Genomic DNA, 14,689 nt, shown 5'->3' on the forward strand with positions numbered 1-14,689 from the left:
ACCACCACTGAAACAGAAAAAAATGTCTTTGGAGTATCTTGATTGTATACAAAAGTTCTTTCTGTTTTGATATTTTCATTAACTTAGTTTTCTCCGAATCTGAGCATAGTGGAGCAAAACCCGGTTTGTCAAGATCACACACTAAAACAGGTTTTCAAGAGGGTCCACAAGGGGTGCTAGAGAGGCTGTGTAAAAGTTCAGAAAATAGTTTTATAAAAATTAAATTTATATATATATAAATATATATGGGGCCCACTTCACCTCTTCATCAATCTTCCCTTCCCCCCCCCCCATCCCTCTTCCTCCCACCCCCACGGACCTCGCTGGAGATCTACAGACGAATCTGTGCCTTATCGTTTTAGAACAATGCTCCTTACTGCTCACCAGAGAAATGTCCTATTTGATTTCAGGAGAAGTAAATGATCTTTCATCTGTGGTATAAAATCGGAAAGTTTTAGTGCCAACTGACTACTCTTGAAGAAAGAGAAAAAGAACATCTCAGATTTGAAAAAAATACTACGATTTTGGGAGTTTGATTGATGTTTCCATCAAACAAAACCCACCGTTTTCATTTTAGATGCGCAGTGCGTTACTGTAGTTTTCAAAGGTAGCACAAAATGCAAAGTGGGTAATCAAAAAATGTGCATGTGAGAGCATGAAAATAGATAATTTCACCTCTTATACTACCCTAGACAGTCAAAACAGTAAATTAACCACCACTGAAACAGAAAAAAATGTCTTTGGAGTATCTTGATTGTATACAAAAGTTCTTTCTGTTTTGATATTTTCATTAACTTAGTTTTCTCCGAATCTGAGCATAGTGGAGCAAAACCCGGTTTGTCAAGATCACACACTAAAACAGGTTTTCAAGAGGGTCCACAAGGGGTGCTAGAGAGGCTGTGTAAAAGTTCAGAAAATAGTTTTATAAAAATTAAATTTATATATATATAAATATATATTTAAAATGATATACACACAAAACTATTTTATAATAATAGTAGTGTTTTTCTATTACTCTTTTATATAATAATATGTTTTTGTATAAAAACAAATAAAACAGATACAATTTACTGAATTTACATTATTGCTGTTCATTTAGTTTTCAAACACTGGTCAGATATCATGTAAAAAAAAATTATGAAAAGACAAGAATTAAAAAAATTATTAGTAATAAAATGTTTATTTTAGTAGTGCATAAAAATAAAAGTGTCACCTCAATAGAAAGTAAAAATGTCTTTGCCTTTATATTGTAGGCAGGGGTCCCTCACAAAAAAAGGATCATATTTTGGAGTCTGTGATGTCATCAGAAAGTAGAAACCTGATTTCAGTCATTACTCAAAAAGTGCTAGTTACTGCATTTCACAGAGTACTTAAATACATTCTCTTAACCACCACAATCCCTTATTATTTTGCTCAGACAGTTTCCTTATTACGTGCATCTGCTGTTGAAGTCTAGGTACACTGATTTAGCTTAGTCCGGAACTATGCCTCTCTCCCCTGGGGTTTTGGGATCTAAGCCATCTGGTTAGCGTTCTCACAGTCCATTTCCCCGTGCTGCGCTCTCCACAACACTGGCTGAGAGGAACTAATGTGAAAGTGAGGGAGAACCATTGAGCACAAAAGCTCATTATGCATCTACACCAGGCCGAGTGGCTTTTGCTGGGTCACACACCAAGCAAAAAAGAAAAAAGAAGAAAAAAGGATGCACGTAGGTTTTATTTAACAACCAGAGGAAGGGATTGTTTCCCGATGACAAGACTTGGCCTTAACCCTGCGCCTTTCTCTTCGGCTCGTCGTAAGTTTCCTATCACAATGCGGTGGAAAATAGCCCAGGAAAGAAAGGGATTAGAAAGCCTTACAAAAAAAAATAATTTCCATCTGTGGTGATGCATCATCACTGAATAAAAGTATTATTTTTTATTTTAAAAAAATCTTGCTGACCCCGAACTTTTAAACGGTAGTGTATATTTACATATATTAGCAAATGAAACGATCACAGAATGAAAAAAAAATCACAATACAGTATGGACTAAACTGTACAAATAGACATACCAAAGATGAATTTAAAAATATTTAAATTCATGCCTCTCCTGTTTAAACTTAATATTGTTTAATAAACTTTGTCACATAAAAGTAAACTTCCAGTATACCTACCGGCTGAAAAGCTGCAGCAGCCACAGCGTGTGTTGATTTCTTGCTCCAGAAGAGGGCTGCCTCATGCACACTGACTCCCAGTGCCCAGCGGTGACAGTGACAGAGGCAGATGGCACAGGTCCGGGTCTAAGGAGAGGAACACAGGGTGCCAGGGTTGCACGGGACACCCGGGAGAGTCTCTTAAGGAGCAGTAGGCCACTTACATCTATCAGGGCCGGGGTGTTAATGAGAACGATGGATAGAAGAACGCAAGGGAGGAGGAAAAGAAGGACGCATTGATAAAAATGACAAAAGAACAGATGTAGGCATAATCAATAAACATATTTGAATTATATTACAAGACATTTTATAGAATTTACTCACCAGTTGTTCTCCAAATTCTTGTGAACAATCCAGAATTTCGATACTTTTATAAGCCTGCTGGAAATCAATAATTGAGCAGTGAGGTATAGCATGCTGTTAGATTTTCGGGTGAGGGGAAGGATGAATATTTATAATTCTGAAGTCCTGTAGCGTTCAGGTAGTACACCGTGGTAATGAGAGGACACACCGAGTGGAGCTCGAAAAAAAATAATCAAGCTGTACAAGAACATGAAAGAAACATCTGAAGGAACTTTACTCACCGAGTATATCCTGTGTTTTATTTGCTGTTGTTCACATCTCTGGTTTTAGGTCAGGACATTGCAGTCTTCATCGGGAGGTTAAGTTTCTCAGGCTGTGGAGGTCTATGACGGACTCCTGTGAATTGATGCAGCTCACCTGCTGTATGAGTGATATTGTGGTTTATTTGAGTGAGCTTAAAACGAGAGCACAGAGTCAGTGTGTTACCTTAAAATCTCTCTTTATCTGCAGAGTGTAGTTTTACTAGACAAAACAGAATTTTCCATTCACACATAACTATGTTTAGAAAAATTAAGCACACAGAAATGAATAGGACGTCTTTGGGAAACAAACCCACATATAGTGAATCATGAAATGTACAAGAACTGATTAGAGAGTAGCATACCAAGCTATCAATAATTCAAACAACAATCGTGCCATAAAACTCCCCATACACACACACTCTCAAAGTCTTGTCCCCAGCTCTCTCTCTCTCTCTGTCTCACAGAAGTCTGGGCCCCTCACCTGGCTTAGATCAACAGAAGTTGCTCAGCAGGTTCTCAGGTTCCCCATGCATGGCCTGGGTCCACAGCTCTCATAGGTCATTAAAGGAGCGGCATGCTGCTAGCTCTCATAGCACTGCTGCTGGGTCACTGTACAGGACACACACACACACACTACTTAGACCTGCTCCAAATGAAACTCGCATGACTTCAGAATTTACAAAACAGACCAGCTGAAGAACGTACGGAACCATAACCATATATTATGTAAACAAAAACTTTTATTTTGGATGCGATTAATCGTTAGACAGCACTAATATATATATATATATATATATACTTATTTTAAACTGATATATATTAAAGCTGATATATATTAAAACATTTTATATTTAATGTATATGTGCCTATTCTATAAAGTAATTTTAATAATTTTTATTTAACTATTATTAATAATTTAAGTAATTTTATTAAGTAATTTTACATGTATGAAAGTATCTATCTATCTCATATATATATATATATATATATATATATATATATATATTATTTCTCCTTACATTTTTTTTTATAAATTATTCAATAATAAATAATAAATCATTTGAACACCTGATGTATTTTTCCTTGCCATATATACATTTGTAAGAATATATACATGAATATAATATTTTACAATTAGTTTATATACAAAAAGGGAGCTCTAAATAATTGCTTAGACCCCTAAACTTGTTTACAACCTGATATAAAATCAGGAGGCTATATTTAATTGATCTGTATAATCGAAGTCTAATTAGTAACTCAATTTATAAAGCTATAATCATAACAACTATTATGCCAAAGCAGACCGCTGGGAGCAATAAGCATGTTTTCTTCTAGTTTCATTGCAGTTCCTAGCACCAGTCACACCAATTTCATATGCTACATGACAGCATCAGCCACCTGACAAATTATTCACTTATGGTTTGACATGCATAGTTAGTAGTCACTTAGTACTCCAGTAAAGATGACCCCAGACAGTGTACAATAAAGTCATGTTAACACCTATACAGTCAACATAACATCGCAACATATCTCTATCAGCTATCTCTATATAGCACATAAGCAGAGAAGGTTATGAATATTTCGCAGTGTTAAGTATCCTATTAAGCGTTGACATTTCACTCCTCACTGTAGGTGGTGATGGGAGAAACTGACAGGTTGAGGAAAGGAATTTCCATGCAAACTCCATGTTTTTTCTCGCATCCGGTGTGTGCATGTGTTAGAGCAGGGGTGCCCAAACTCGGTCATGGAGTGCCGGTGTCCTGCAGAGTTTAGCTCCAACCCCAATTAAACACACCTGAACCAGCTAATCAAGCTCTTATAGGCATACTAGAAACTTACCAGCAGGTGTGTTGAGGCAAGTTGGAGCTAAACTCTGCAGGACACCGGCCCTCCAGGACCGAGTTTGGGCACCCCTGTGTTTGAGAGAGAAAGAGAGGGGGGAGAGAGGACTAAATTGAATTTTTCAGGAAACTACACCCTCCAGCACAAATATCTCAAATATTAAGTTTCCTTCGCTTAGCTTTGTTCTTATGCAGACACTAATAAATGCGTTCAAAATTAGACAGACTTACAAGCACCATTAAATCATATAAATAATCAAATAATACATACATTTCCATCACCTGAGGTTTAGGCTACACTCTTAAAAATAAAGGTGCTTCAAAAGGTTCTTCAAGCGATGCCATAGAAGAACCATTTTTGGTTCCAGAAAGAACCATTCAGTCAAAGGTTTTTTAAAGAACCATTTCTTTCTTACCTTTTTATAATCTGAAGAACCTTCTTTCGCCAAAAAGAACCTTTTGTGAAACCGAAAGGTTCTTCAGATGTTAAAGGTTCTTTATGGAACCATTTAGACCAAAAGGTTATTCTATGGCATCGTGAAGCACCTTTATTTTTAAGAGTGTACCTGCATTAACATTCAATGCATAATGTCACTAAACTAATTTATGATGTCAAAAGACCTCTGAAATATTTATATGAGAAAGGGAAACTAGACCAAGCATTACTTACAAAAGAAAAGAAGAAGAAAACACCACTCATTCAATAATTTATTGAACATAAAATGATAAACCGCTTTAAATGCTCAGAATTGTTTGTCTGTTTTTCACATTTCTGAAATGGTTGTATGAAGTTTATTGAAGCGCGTAATGCATTAATAATTGATGGTGATGGGGTCTCTAACCTCGTTACTATAGTAAAGCTCAGCAGGAGCTCAGATTGGACATGAAAGACAGTCAGCAGTGCAAATAACCAAAATTTCAAGTCCATCTTTCCACGCATAAACAATATCTTATTTATTTGGTCAGAACTGTCTGAGCGTTTTATTTAGTTTTGCCCAAAAATCTACTACTACTAATAATGAACCCTTCCACATACGAGTCCTGGTGTTTTAAACGCTCAAACTTCTATATGCCAGGGATCCTCAAATCTGGCCCACGAGATCCACTTTCCTGCAGAGTTTAGCTCTAACCCTAATCAAACACACCTGAGCAAGCTAATCAACGTCTTCAGGATCATTAGAAAATCACAGGTAGGTGAGTTTGATCAGGGTTGGAGCTAAACTCTGCAGCGCGTTGGCCCTCCAGGGCCAGATTTGAGAAACCCTGCTATATGCTATCAAATTGTCACATTAAAAAATACACAGTGTTTTGTCGCCATCTAGTGCAATGTTGTTATTAACAAATGATAAGTGTGGATTCGAATTTGGATTTGTTTTCATTGTTATACTCATGATTAACACACACACACACACACACACACACACACACACGCCGACACTGTTCTCATTAATGACAATGCATTTTCTGGAAGTTTCCATATGGGGGGTTTGCAGCAAAATATCAAAATTAAATTGATATTAAAATGAAATCAAGTAATCAACACTGTGTCGAAATGTGAGAAAATTGAATTTTTCAAGTCATTTAATTCCCTCCATTCTACAAAAAGGATTCAAGTGATGTTACTTCTTTGATGTCACGAATGTTTTAAAATGATGTAAAATCACTCTTTAACAAGGTGGCATGCAAAATGTTGGACGCAGCCACATACTATGTTGTTGGTAATTAAAATTAGCTGATTAAAAATTGTTACTAGAATAAATTGAATAATAATTCAACGGATTATGTCATTAATTTTGACAATGTGATTTTGTTGAATATAGCCAAGAAAGTCAGGAGGTTGGTAACAACAACACAATAACAGAGAAATAATCAACTAACTACGATCAACTAGCCCTCTATTAAACATTTTAAAAAATATTTCATCATACCTTTAGCTTACTCCGTAGAGCTGCATTCGTAGTTGCGCAAGAAGTTTGTGTGTCACTGTCAAATTTAACAATTAAAATGTGACTTTGTGAAAAGGACTGTCCTAAATTGTTACAATAGTAGCATAATATTAATGCTAGAAAGCCTATGCACTTGACACCGGCACTGGAGTTAGTACAGGCCAAAACGACCATTTAAGCGGGATTTGAGCAGACATATAGTTGTACCTTAAATATACTGGATTCATTTTATGTTAGATAATAGCACATATATATATTTATATACCTAACAGGTCTTAAACAACAAATCATTGTTAATCAACTATTCCAGTTAAGTTATTTTAAAAAGTCTGGCCTGTCATCGCCACTAGATGGGGAACTAATCCCATTAATTTGGACTATAAATATTCAACTTTTTTTAAGTGGAAAAATTATTCGAAAGGCACAAGTAATACCGTAAAAACGATATACATGTAATATCATGATGCTCAAAGTAGCCTACTATATTTTTAACGAAAACAGAAAGAGAAAACCCAAGAAGAAAAATGAGAAATGTGCAAGGAAAAGTGTATGGCACACATTTTCCCCTCAAACTCTCTCTCCCTCTATTCACAGTAATATGGTCTCACATTTGCTTTGCATCACTAGTGGCGCGTGATTTTGCAACATTAGGGGGTTTATGTGTTCAGACAGAGCAACATATCTGGGCTGAGAGGGAACCATGGCCCCAACCGTTTTACTGTTATCTTTGCTAACTTTTATTGTTGTTTTAGTTGGAGGAGTAACTACTTCGCCTTCTCTTAAAAAATCTGTTACAACTGCATCATATAATTTAAATTACACTCAAGCATCATCTGCAACTGGAAGCGGGAGAGCCCGTATTAAACACAGGACCACCAGCGCTTATGGAAACATCTCACCTACTAAGGTAAGCAGACTCTCCAAGACGGTAAAACCCACTGAGGCGACCACCAGAGCTCTGAAACCCACTGAGGGAAGCACCAAACCTCCGAGAGACACGCCATTTAAACCCACTCCGGCCACCAGAGCTCCCAAACGCACAACAGTGAAGCCATTCGAGTCAACTAAGGGTACCACAAAAACTCTGAAGCCCACTGTGAAATGGACTGAGGTGAGCACAAAAGCCTTGAAGCCAACAACAGTGAAGCCAACACTACCATCCACAAAAACGACGACCACCCCAGTGCGCTTCAACACAGAGGACCTGAATGAGAACATTGATAAAAACGTGGAACGGAGAGTTTGGAACACAAAAAGTGAAGAAGCACCGGTATTTGGTAAGTAAAAGTGACACTTATGTTTCCACTTTTGGAAATGAATGTTTAGCCACGGATAAAATTATACTTTAAAAAAAATATTCTAAAAAAGAAACTATTACTTTATAATGATAGTATTTATACAATTACAATTGCCACAAAAAGTGAAGAAGCACCGGTATTTGGTAAGTAAAAGTGACACTTATGTTTCCACTTTTGGAAATGAATGTTTAGCCACGGATAAAATTATACTTTAAAAAAAAATATTCTAAAAAAGAAACTATTACTTTATAATGATAGTATTTATACAATTACAATTGCATTGCATTGTTAATGCAATTGAATTATTTTTTTTAATTACTGCAAAATGGACAATTAGAATTCTATCAATATACAAATACATAAGTTTTAAAAGTGGAATGGAGAGTTTGGAAGACAAGACAAAGTGAAGAAGCACAGGTTTTGATAATAATGCTATTAATGCAACATATAATTGTATTCATATAACATCTATCTACATGTATCTATTCGTGCTTCCATCCATTTATATATTTATGCATGCATCATCTGTCCATCCACCCATCCATCCATGCTAAAAAAAATCCTCCCAGGTTATCATTTCATAAAAATGCAAGCAAGTGTTGTTACATAATTCCAGCCATATTCAAACACTGCACAAAATAGTCGTCTTCCTGTTTCAAAAGGCAATGGGGTCACACGTCAGTGAAGTTGAGTTAACTAGTTTTCTCCACCAACCAAAAAAAACCAGAGCTGAAAAGCATGATTTTCCATAGATTATATTCAACTGCAGGAATTCTCTATGGTCAGAATTATGGGGAAATCTTACTTTCCGTAAAAGGCAATGGGGTCACACGTCAGTGAAGTTGAGTTAACTAGTTTTCTCCACCAACCAAAAAAAAAACAGAGCTGAAAAGCATGATTTTCCATAGATTATATTCAACTGCAGGAATTCTCTATGGTCAGAATTATGGGGAAATCTTACTTTCCGTCATGTGTCTTGTAACAAAGTTAACTAAAATAAGGACATGTACAGAACATTTGCTAGGATTATAAAGCTAGATGAAGTCTTCATTATGATGAGGACAGAGACAAAGAACCATCTCACAGCCCTGCTGTCTATCAACTTGGACCATATAACAGTTTAAAGGACAGCAAGACAATAGCCCTGGTCAAAGTAATTGGGTCATCTAAACATCAGCAGTGCCAGGAAATCTCCCCATTTTCAGATGAATTGGTGAGGAATGCTGACTCCACAAACCATCCGACTGACTCACCCACAAGAACCAGATGTGCTTGTTTCTCATCAGAGTCTCATCACTTTTACATGATGTCCATATACAGTACAAAAGTTCAAATGCAACATGCTCAATCAGCTACAATAATCCTAACCAGTAACAAACAAGACATTTCTGGAAATATTATGCAAGCTTTTTGCTCATAAATAAGTTCACAAGTTTAACTGGGAGGTCAGTAGTAAAGTAAGTAAAGAGAAACCTAAAATCTTTACTTAAACTTGCCTTAAAATAGCATGAAGCCCCCACCAGCAGAAGTTAATGTATGTGGAAAATATTTAAAGTGAGCAGGATTTGGAGCATGAAAGATTATACCATGCATACTGTAACTGATTTTATCTGTGTGTTAAGGCACTTGTATACTGAAGTATATTTATAATAAATACTATAAACTAAACATTCTGGCAGGATGTGGTGCATCACATCCAATGAGTCATTATTGCTTTTGAACAGGGTTTTGTTTACAAGACACCGTTATTATGAACTATGAAAGTCTGCAAATGGTGTTAATTACTCAACTAATACAGTTTGCTTTACATGTAGTTGTGATATCATGTATAAGTTACAGAAATATATATTGTTCATTATTTTGAATTTATATGTAGTTATTTAGGTTTATTGTTCATAATATAATATGTTTTATTTAGGCTACTTCCATGTTAATTTACCGACTTAAATGTGTGACATTCATGTTGTTATAATGAACTCCCAACTCAGAGGTACGAGTTTCCCCAATTGTGCAGGTTTTACGAAACTGGGGTTTGCAGGTTTGTGAGGGAACTGCAATAGATAGCTTAGCTAATGAAAAGCTAAATCATAAAAAATGTAAAATTAAAAACAAAGACAAATCAAAATCAAATGAAAGATGAAATGTTTTGATTATCTGCATATCATGCAACCATTAACTGACATCAGAAAAATGTGAATATGTGAATGTGTTGTTAAATTATTGAAATATTCACTTCACTTCAAATAACTATTTTAGGTCAAATGGGTTCAGCTGACAGAAAACATTTGGGTGTTCCTGCAATAGTGACTTGGACTTTTTCCACATAGTGGTATCAGTGTTTCCAGAATGGATCCTAAAGGCTTCAAAAACAGATAGGAACACTACAAAAGACACACTACAAAACAGCCTGGTAGAGAAGGGAGAAAGTATTTGAAAAGCGGAAGGGCCACGCTGGACGCCTCAAACAACAGTTTCCTGTCTGTCCTGCAGCTGCACCGAATGTAAAATCTTATGCACTGATTACTAAACAGTTCTTTTAGTAATAGCATACAAAATCCACTTGGCTCAAAAATCTAAGGAGCACACAATGTTTCTTTTTTCTCTATTTCCCTCCTCCACTTTAAATCATCTCTTTTGCTTTCTCAGAGTGTCCTCCTTTGGGTCTGGAGTCTCTGAAAGTTAAAGACTCGCAGATTCAGGCCTCTTCTTACAAGCGTATGGGCCTGGGGCCACACAGGGGCCGACTCAACATACAGGTGGGGCCACACATACATACACACTAACGTCCTATAAAGTTTAGGGTCAGGAAGTCAGTATTTTTTGAAAGAATTTAATCATTTTATTTAGCAAAATTACCATTGTGTATGAAATGTGCTATACAAATAAACTTGCCTTGCCTTGCCTAGCAATGAGTCAGGTACACATTAAATTGATCAAAAGTGACAGTAAATACATTTATAATGTTAAGATTTCTATTTCAAATAAATGCTGTTCTTTTCAATGTTTCAGTGTATATGTCACCATGAATATAGTATCCATTATCATCAGCATATTTGCCAATTTGTGGTTTTCAGATTAACATGGACCACCGTTTCATTGTTTTTTTGTTTTGTTTTTGCAGTCTGGTGTGGAGGATGGCGATATCTATGATGGAGCTTGGTGCGCCCAGTATAAAGACCAGAACCAGTGGTTACAGATAGATGCCAAGAAGCTCACACGGTTCACAGCAGTGATACTACAGGGTCGCAGCTCTATATGGAGGTACTTCATGTCATAATATATTTCTTTACAATGCCATAATTAAAAGAAATAGTAAATTCTAATAATAACAATATGCCACTTTTATTCTGCAGCTTGGACTATGTAGAAACCTTCAAGGTTCAAGTTAGCAATGACACCATTAAATGGAAGCCATGCATGAATGGAACAGAAGAGGCGGTATGTTGGTCTCTGTTATCAAGTGTAAAAAGAAATTGTCTTTTTTTATACTTTCTACAGTACTAGTAAAAAGTAATAAAGGTGAAATAATAAAGTTTTTTAATGTTTTTGAAAGAGATCTATTCCAATTTAGTAATATTTCATATATTTTCTATTTTAATATATTTTAAAATGCAATTTATTCCTGTGATGCAAAGTTGAATTGTCAACAGCCCTTCTCCAGTCTTCAGAAATCTTCCAAAATCTTAATTGTTACTTTTTATTTTTTTAACCTGTAGTATATATACCCAAGTGAAAACATTTACATAAATATGATGTCAGTTTAAAAAATTAAAAATTAAAATTCATACTGGGAAAAATAGTAACATCTAAATTAACTAGTTTTATTCAAGTCAAATATGCTATTTCATATCACAGTCAACCTAAATGCAGTATTTTATACCAACATAATTAATTTTTAAAAGTAAAATCATGTAGAAATCGCTTTTTTTTTTCTTGCCACTTTTTACAGTGTAGAAGACAGTTCTCTATTTTGTCAAAAAAAAAAATTTTTGAAAAGATGACAGTATTAGAAACAACAGTATTTCTCATTATATGACCCTAGTAAGCATAATTTTGAGGCTGAATTACAGTTTTCCTTTCATTTAAAAGAGATAATCTAAAATAAGCCCCGTTTTCCAGACAGTAGGTTGTGCCATTGACTGCTGCTGGTGTATATTAGCCTCAGTATCTTTGTGACATCATTATATCCATTCAGCGTTTCCAGCTGGCACAGGGTGGGTTGTACTAACAGAGGTTGGAGGCAGGCGCTGGCAGTAGTTGGCAGAGTTAAGCGGCTCTTTTGAAAAGAATAGCCTGCCCACTGTGGACTGCACTGTGCCAGTCTCTCGTGTGCCCTCCTTGGGCATAGACTAGAATGAGGTGCTGTGCCAGCTGCCACTGGCAAATGTCATTTGGATCATATCAATAGGATCACTCACCAGAAGTGATCTTGTATGCTAACAGGTGTTTGAGGGGAACAAGGACAGCGAAACGCCAGTCTTGGCCATTTTGCCCAAGCCGGCGGTGGCACAATACATACGCATTAACCCTCAGACCTGGTTTAAGAATGGGACCATCTGTCTGAGAGCTGAAATGATGGGCTGTGAGCTGCCAGGTATGCCAAACACAAACCTTTCATTCATCTCACATATGGAAGATCTTTCTTTGACATATCATGGAGATCACAGGTCTAAGGAAAACAACGCATTATTCAAATGTATTAAATTGATAAGTACATAAGTAACAATATACTACTGTGAATTAAATGTGGGCATAGTAATATTCGTGAATTGTGCATTGTGTTTTAAGATCCAAACAATATCTACCCATGGCAAGCTGAGGAAGGCACCAAGGACAAACTGGACTTCAGACATCATAACTACAAAGATATGAGGAAGGTGAGAAAGACGGAACATTTTCTGACCTTGTTTTGTTGTTGCTTAGTCAATATGAAATGGTGAAACCCACTGAGATATTGCAGATTAAAAATGATATATCAGGCTCTGTAGAATTCCTAAGTGTAATGGAGTAAATTGATTTGCTTATTGAAGATAAATAAATACTGTGAATCATAAAAAAAACAATTGCTACTTAAAGCCAGCAGCCCTACATGCAATTACAGTGCACTTCAGATTGATAGAGCTAGTCTTTCAGTCAGGCCGCATGATCTTATAACCAGCCCTGGCGAGAAAACAAACATTTTTCCAGATTGTCACGTCAGGATGTGAGCACTGCCTTGCAGATCACTTGTGGTCAGTCTGACCACTATTATGCAACAGTGTCTACATTAACACAACCCTGCGGGCAGGTAACAAAAACCACATTTATATACACACAGAAAGATAAATGCAAGGAATGGTTTAGTATATTCTCCATGCTCACTGATCTGAAGGAAAATATGTGCTTTGTCATACACTACTGTCCAAAAGTTTGGGGTCAGTATGATTTTTTAAAGTGTTTTAAATAAATGTCTTATGCTTATCGAGGCTGCTTTTATTTAATCAAAAATACACTGAAAACAGTAATATTGTGGAAAACTGTTACAATTTAATGTAAGTGTTTTCTATTTTAATATAGTTTGAAATGTAAATTATCATTATGATATGCTGCTCAAAAAACATTTCTTATTATTATCATCTCATTATTATAAAACACTTGTGTTGCTTCATTTTTTAAGGAAACCATGTTTGATCAATTCACTTTTGTCACTTTTACTGGCATTTTAATGTGATGTGTCCTTAGAGTACATTAAGTAAGAATAAGCTAATGCATAATCATTTGTCTTTCAGCTCATGAAGTCTGTGAACGAGATGTGTCCTGATATCACCCACATTTACAGCATTGGCAAAAGCTACATGGGCCTTAAACTGTATGTAATGGAAATCTCAGACAATCCAGGCAAACATGAACTGGGTGAGTTTGAGTCCCAACACTAGTTAATCTACCACTAACTATATTCTGTGTAATCATGCAAAAACCTGACCAATATAAATTTATGCAAGCACAATTTTAGCCCAAAAAGTGTTTCTTTAGCTCACTTTCAACATGTGTTTGAATTATACAGAGTCTTACTGATATACACTGAACAAAATTATAAACGCAACACTTTTGTTTTTTCCCTCTTTATTTGTCATGAGCTGAACTCAAAGATCTAAGACTTTTTCTATGTACACAAAAGGCCTATTTCTCTCAAATATTGTTCACAAATCTGTCTAAATCTGTGTTAGTGAGCACTTCTCCTTTGCCGAGATAATCCATCCACCTCACAGGTGTGGCATATCAAGATGCTGATTAGACAGCATGATTATTGCACAGGTGTGCCTTGACTAACACAGATTTAGACAGATTTGTGAACAATATTTGAGAGAAATAGGCCTTTTGTGTACATAGAAAAAGTCTTAGATCTTTGAGTTCAGCTCATGAAAAATGGGGGCAAAAACAAAAGTGTTGCGTTTATAATTTTGTTCAGTGTATAAACACTCAGTAAATATGTTAGTAAATTTAAGGCCAAGCTATAGGATATTGATGTGGCAAATCTCTGTGCCTAAAGATAACCAGGCAGAATATGCAGACCTTTGAATTTTCAATGCAGATTTTGGAGAGAAAATGTGTGGAACTCAATTCAAACAGGATAAATTGTGTTAAACTGAAGGAACATAAGGACCAAGGGTATGTAGAATTTTGTAAATAACTTGAGTTCAAATTCTGTGGAGTTTTCTGGCACAAATTCCATGTGAGTTCAGTTATCAGTTTTTATGCCGGAATGAGAGCAATTGGAACACAGCCCAAAAACCCTCTACCCCTCTCTCTCTCTCTCTCTCTCTCTC

At 36.0% G+C, this 14,689-nt stretch overlaps 1 protein-coding gene and 1 long non-coding RNA gene across 2 annotated transcripts in view; one reads left to right on the forward strand and one right to left on the reverse strand.

Moving 5' to 3' along the window:
• Positions 1–2,809: 2,809 nt before the first annotated feature.
• Positions 2,810–14,689, reverse strand: part of LOC107587056 (uncharacterized) — a 20,561-nt gene continuing 8,681 nt past the window's right edge. The window contains exons 2-3 of the long non-coding RNA XR_001609432.1: positions 3,280–3,407; positions 2,810–2,916 (exon numbers count right to left, since the gene is read on the reverse strand). This is a non-coding gene — a long non-coding RNA (uncharacterized lncRNA). The remainder of the gene's footprint in view (positions 2,917–3,279; positions 3,408–14,689) is intronic.
• cpxm1b (carboxypeptidase X (M14 family), member 1b) overlaps positions 7,209–14,689 on the forward strand; it is a 15,828-nt gene continuing 8,347 nt past the window's right edge. The window contains exons 1-7 of the mRNA XM_016274661.1: positions 7,209–7,862; positions 10,530–10,639; positions 11,005–11,144; positions 11,237–11,321; positions 12,327–12,477; positions 12,672–12,760; positions 13,652–13,775. Coding sequence (XP_016130147.1) covers positions 7,286–7,862; positions 10,530–10,639; positions 11,005–11,144; positions 11,237–11,321; positions 12,327–12,477; positions 12,672–12,760; positions 13,652–13,775 — 1,276 coding nt within the window. The 5' untranslated portion in view covers positions 7,209–7,285. The remainder of the gene's footprint in view (positions 7,863–10,529; positions 10,640–11,004; positions 11,145–11,236; positions 11,322–12,326; positions 12,478–12,671; positions 12,761–13,651; positions 13,776–14,689) is intronic.

This window comes from Sinocyclocheilus grahami, unplaced genomic scaffold, assembly GCF_001515645.1.
Source record: "Sinocyclocheilus grahami isolate Dianchi unplaced genomic scaffold, SAMN03320097.WGS_v1.1 scaffold89.1, whole genome shotgun sequence".
Classification (NCBI taxonomy): domain Eukaryota; kingdom Metazoa; phylum Chordata; class Actinopteri; order Cypriniformes; family Cyprinidae; genus Sinocyclocheilus; species Sinocyclocheilus grahami.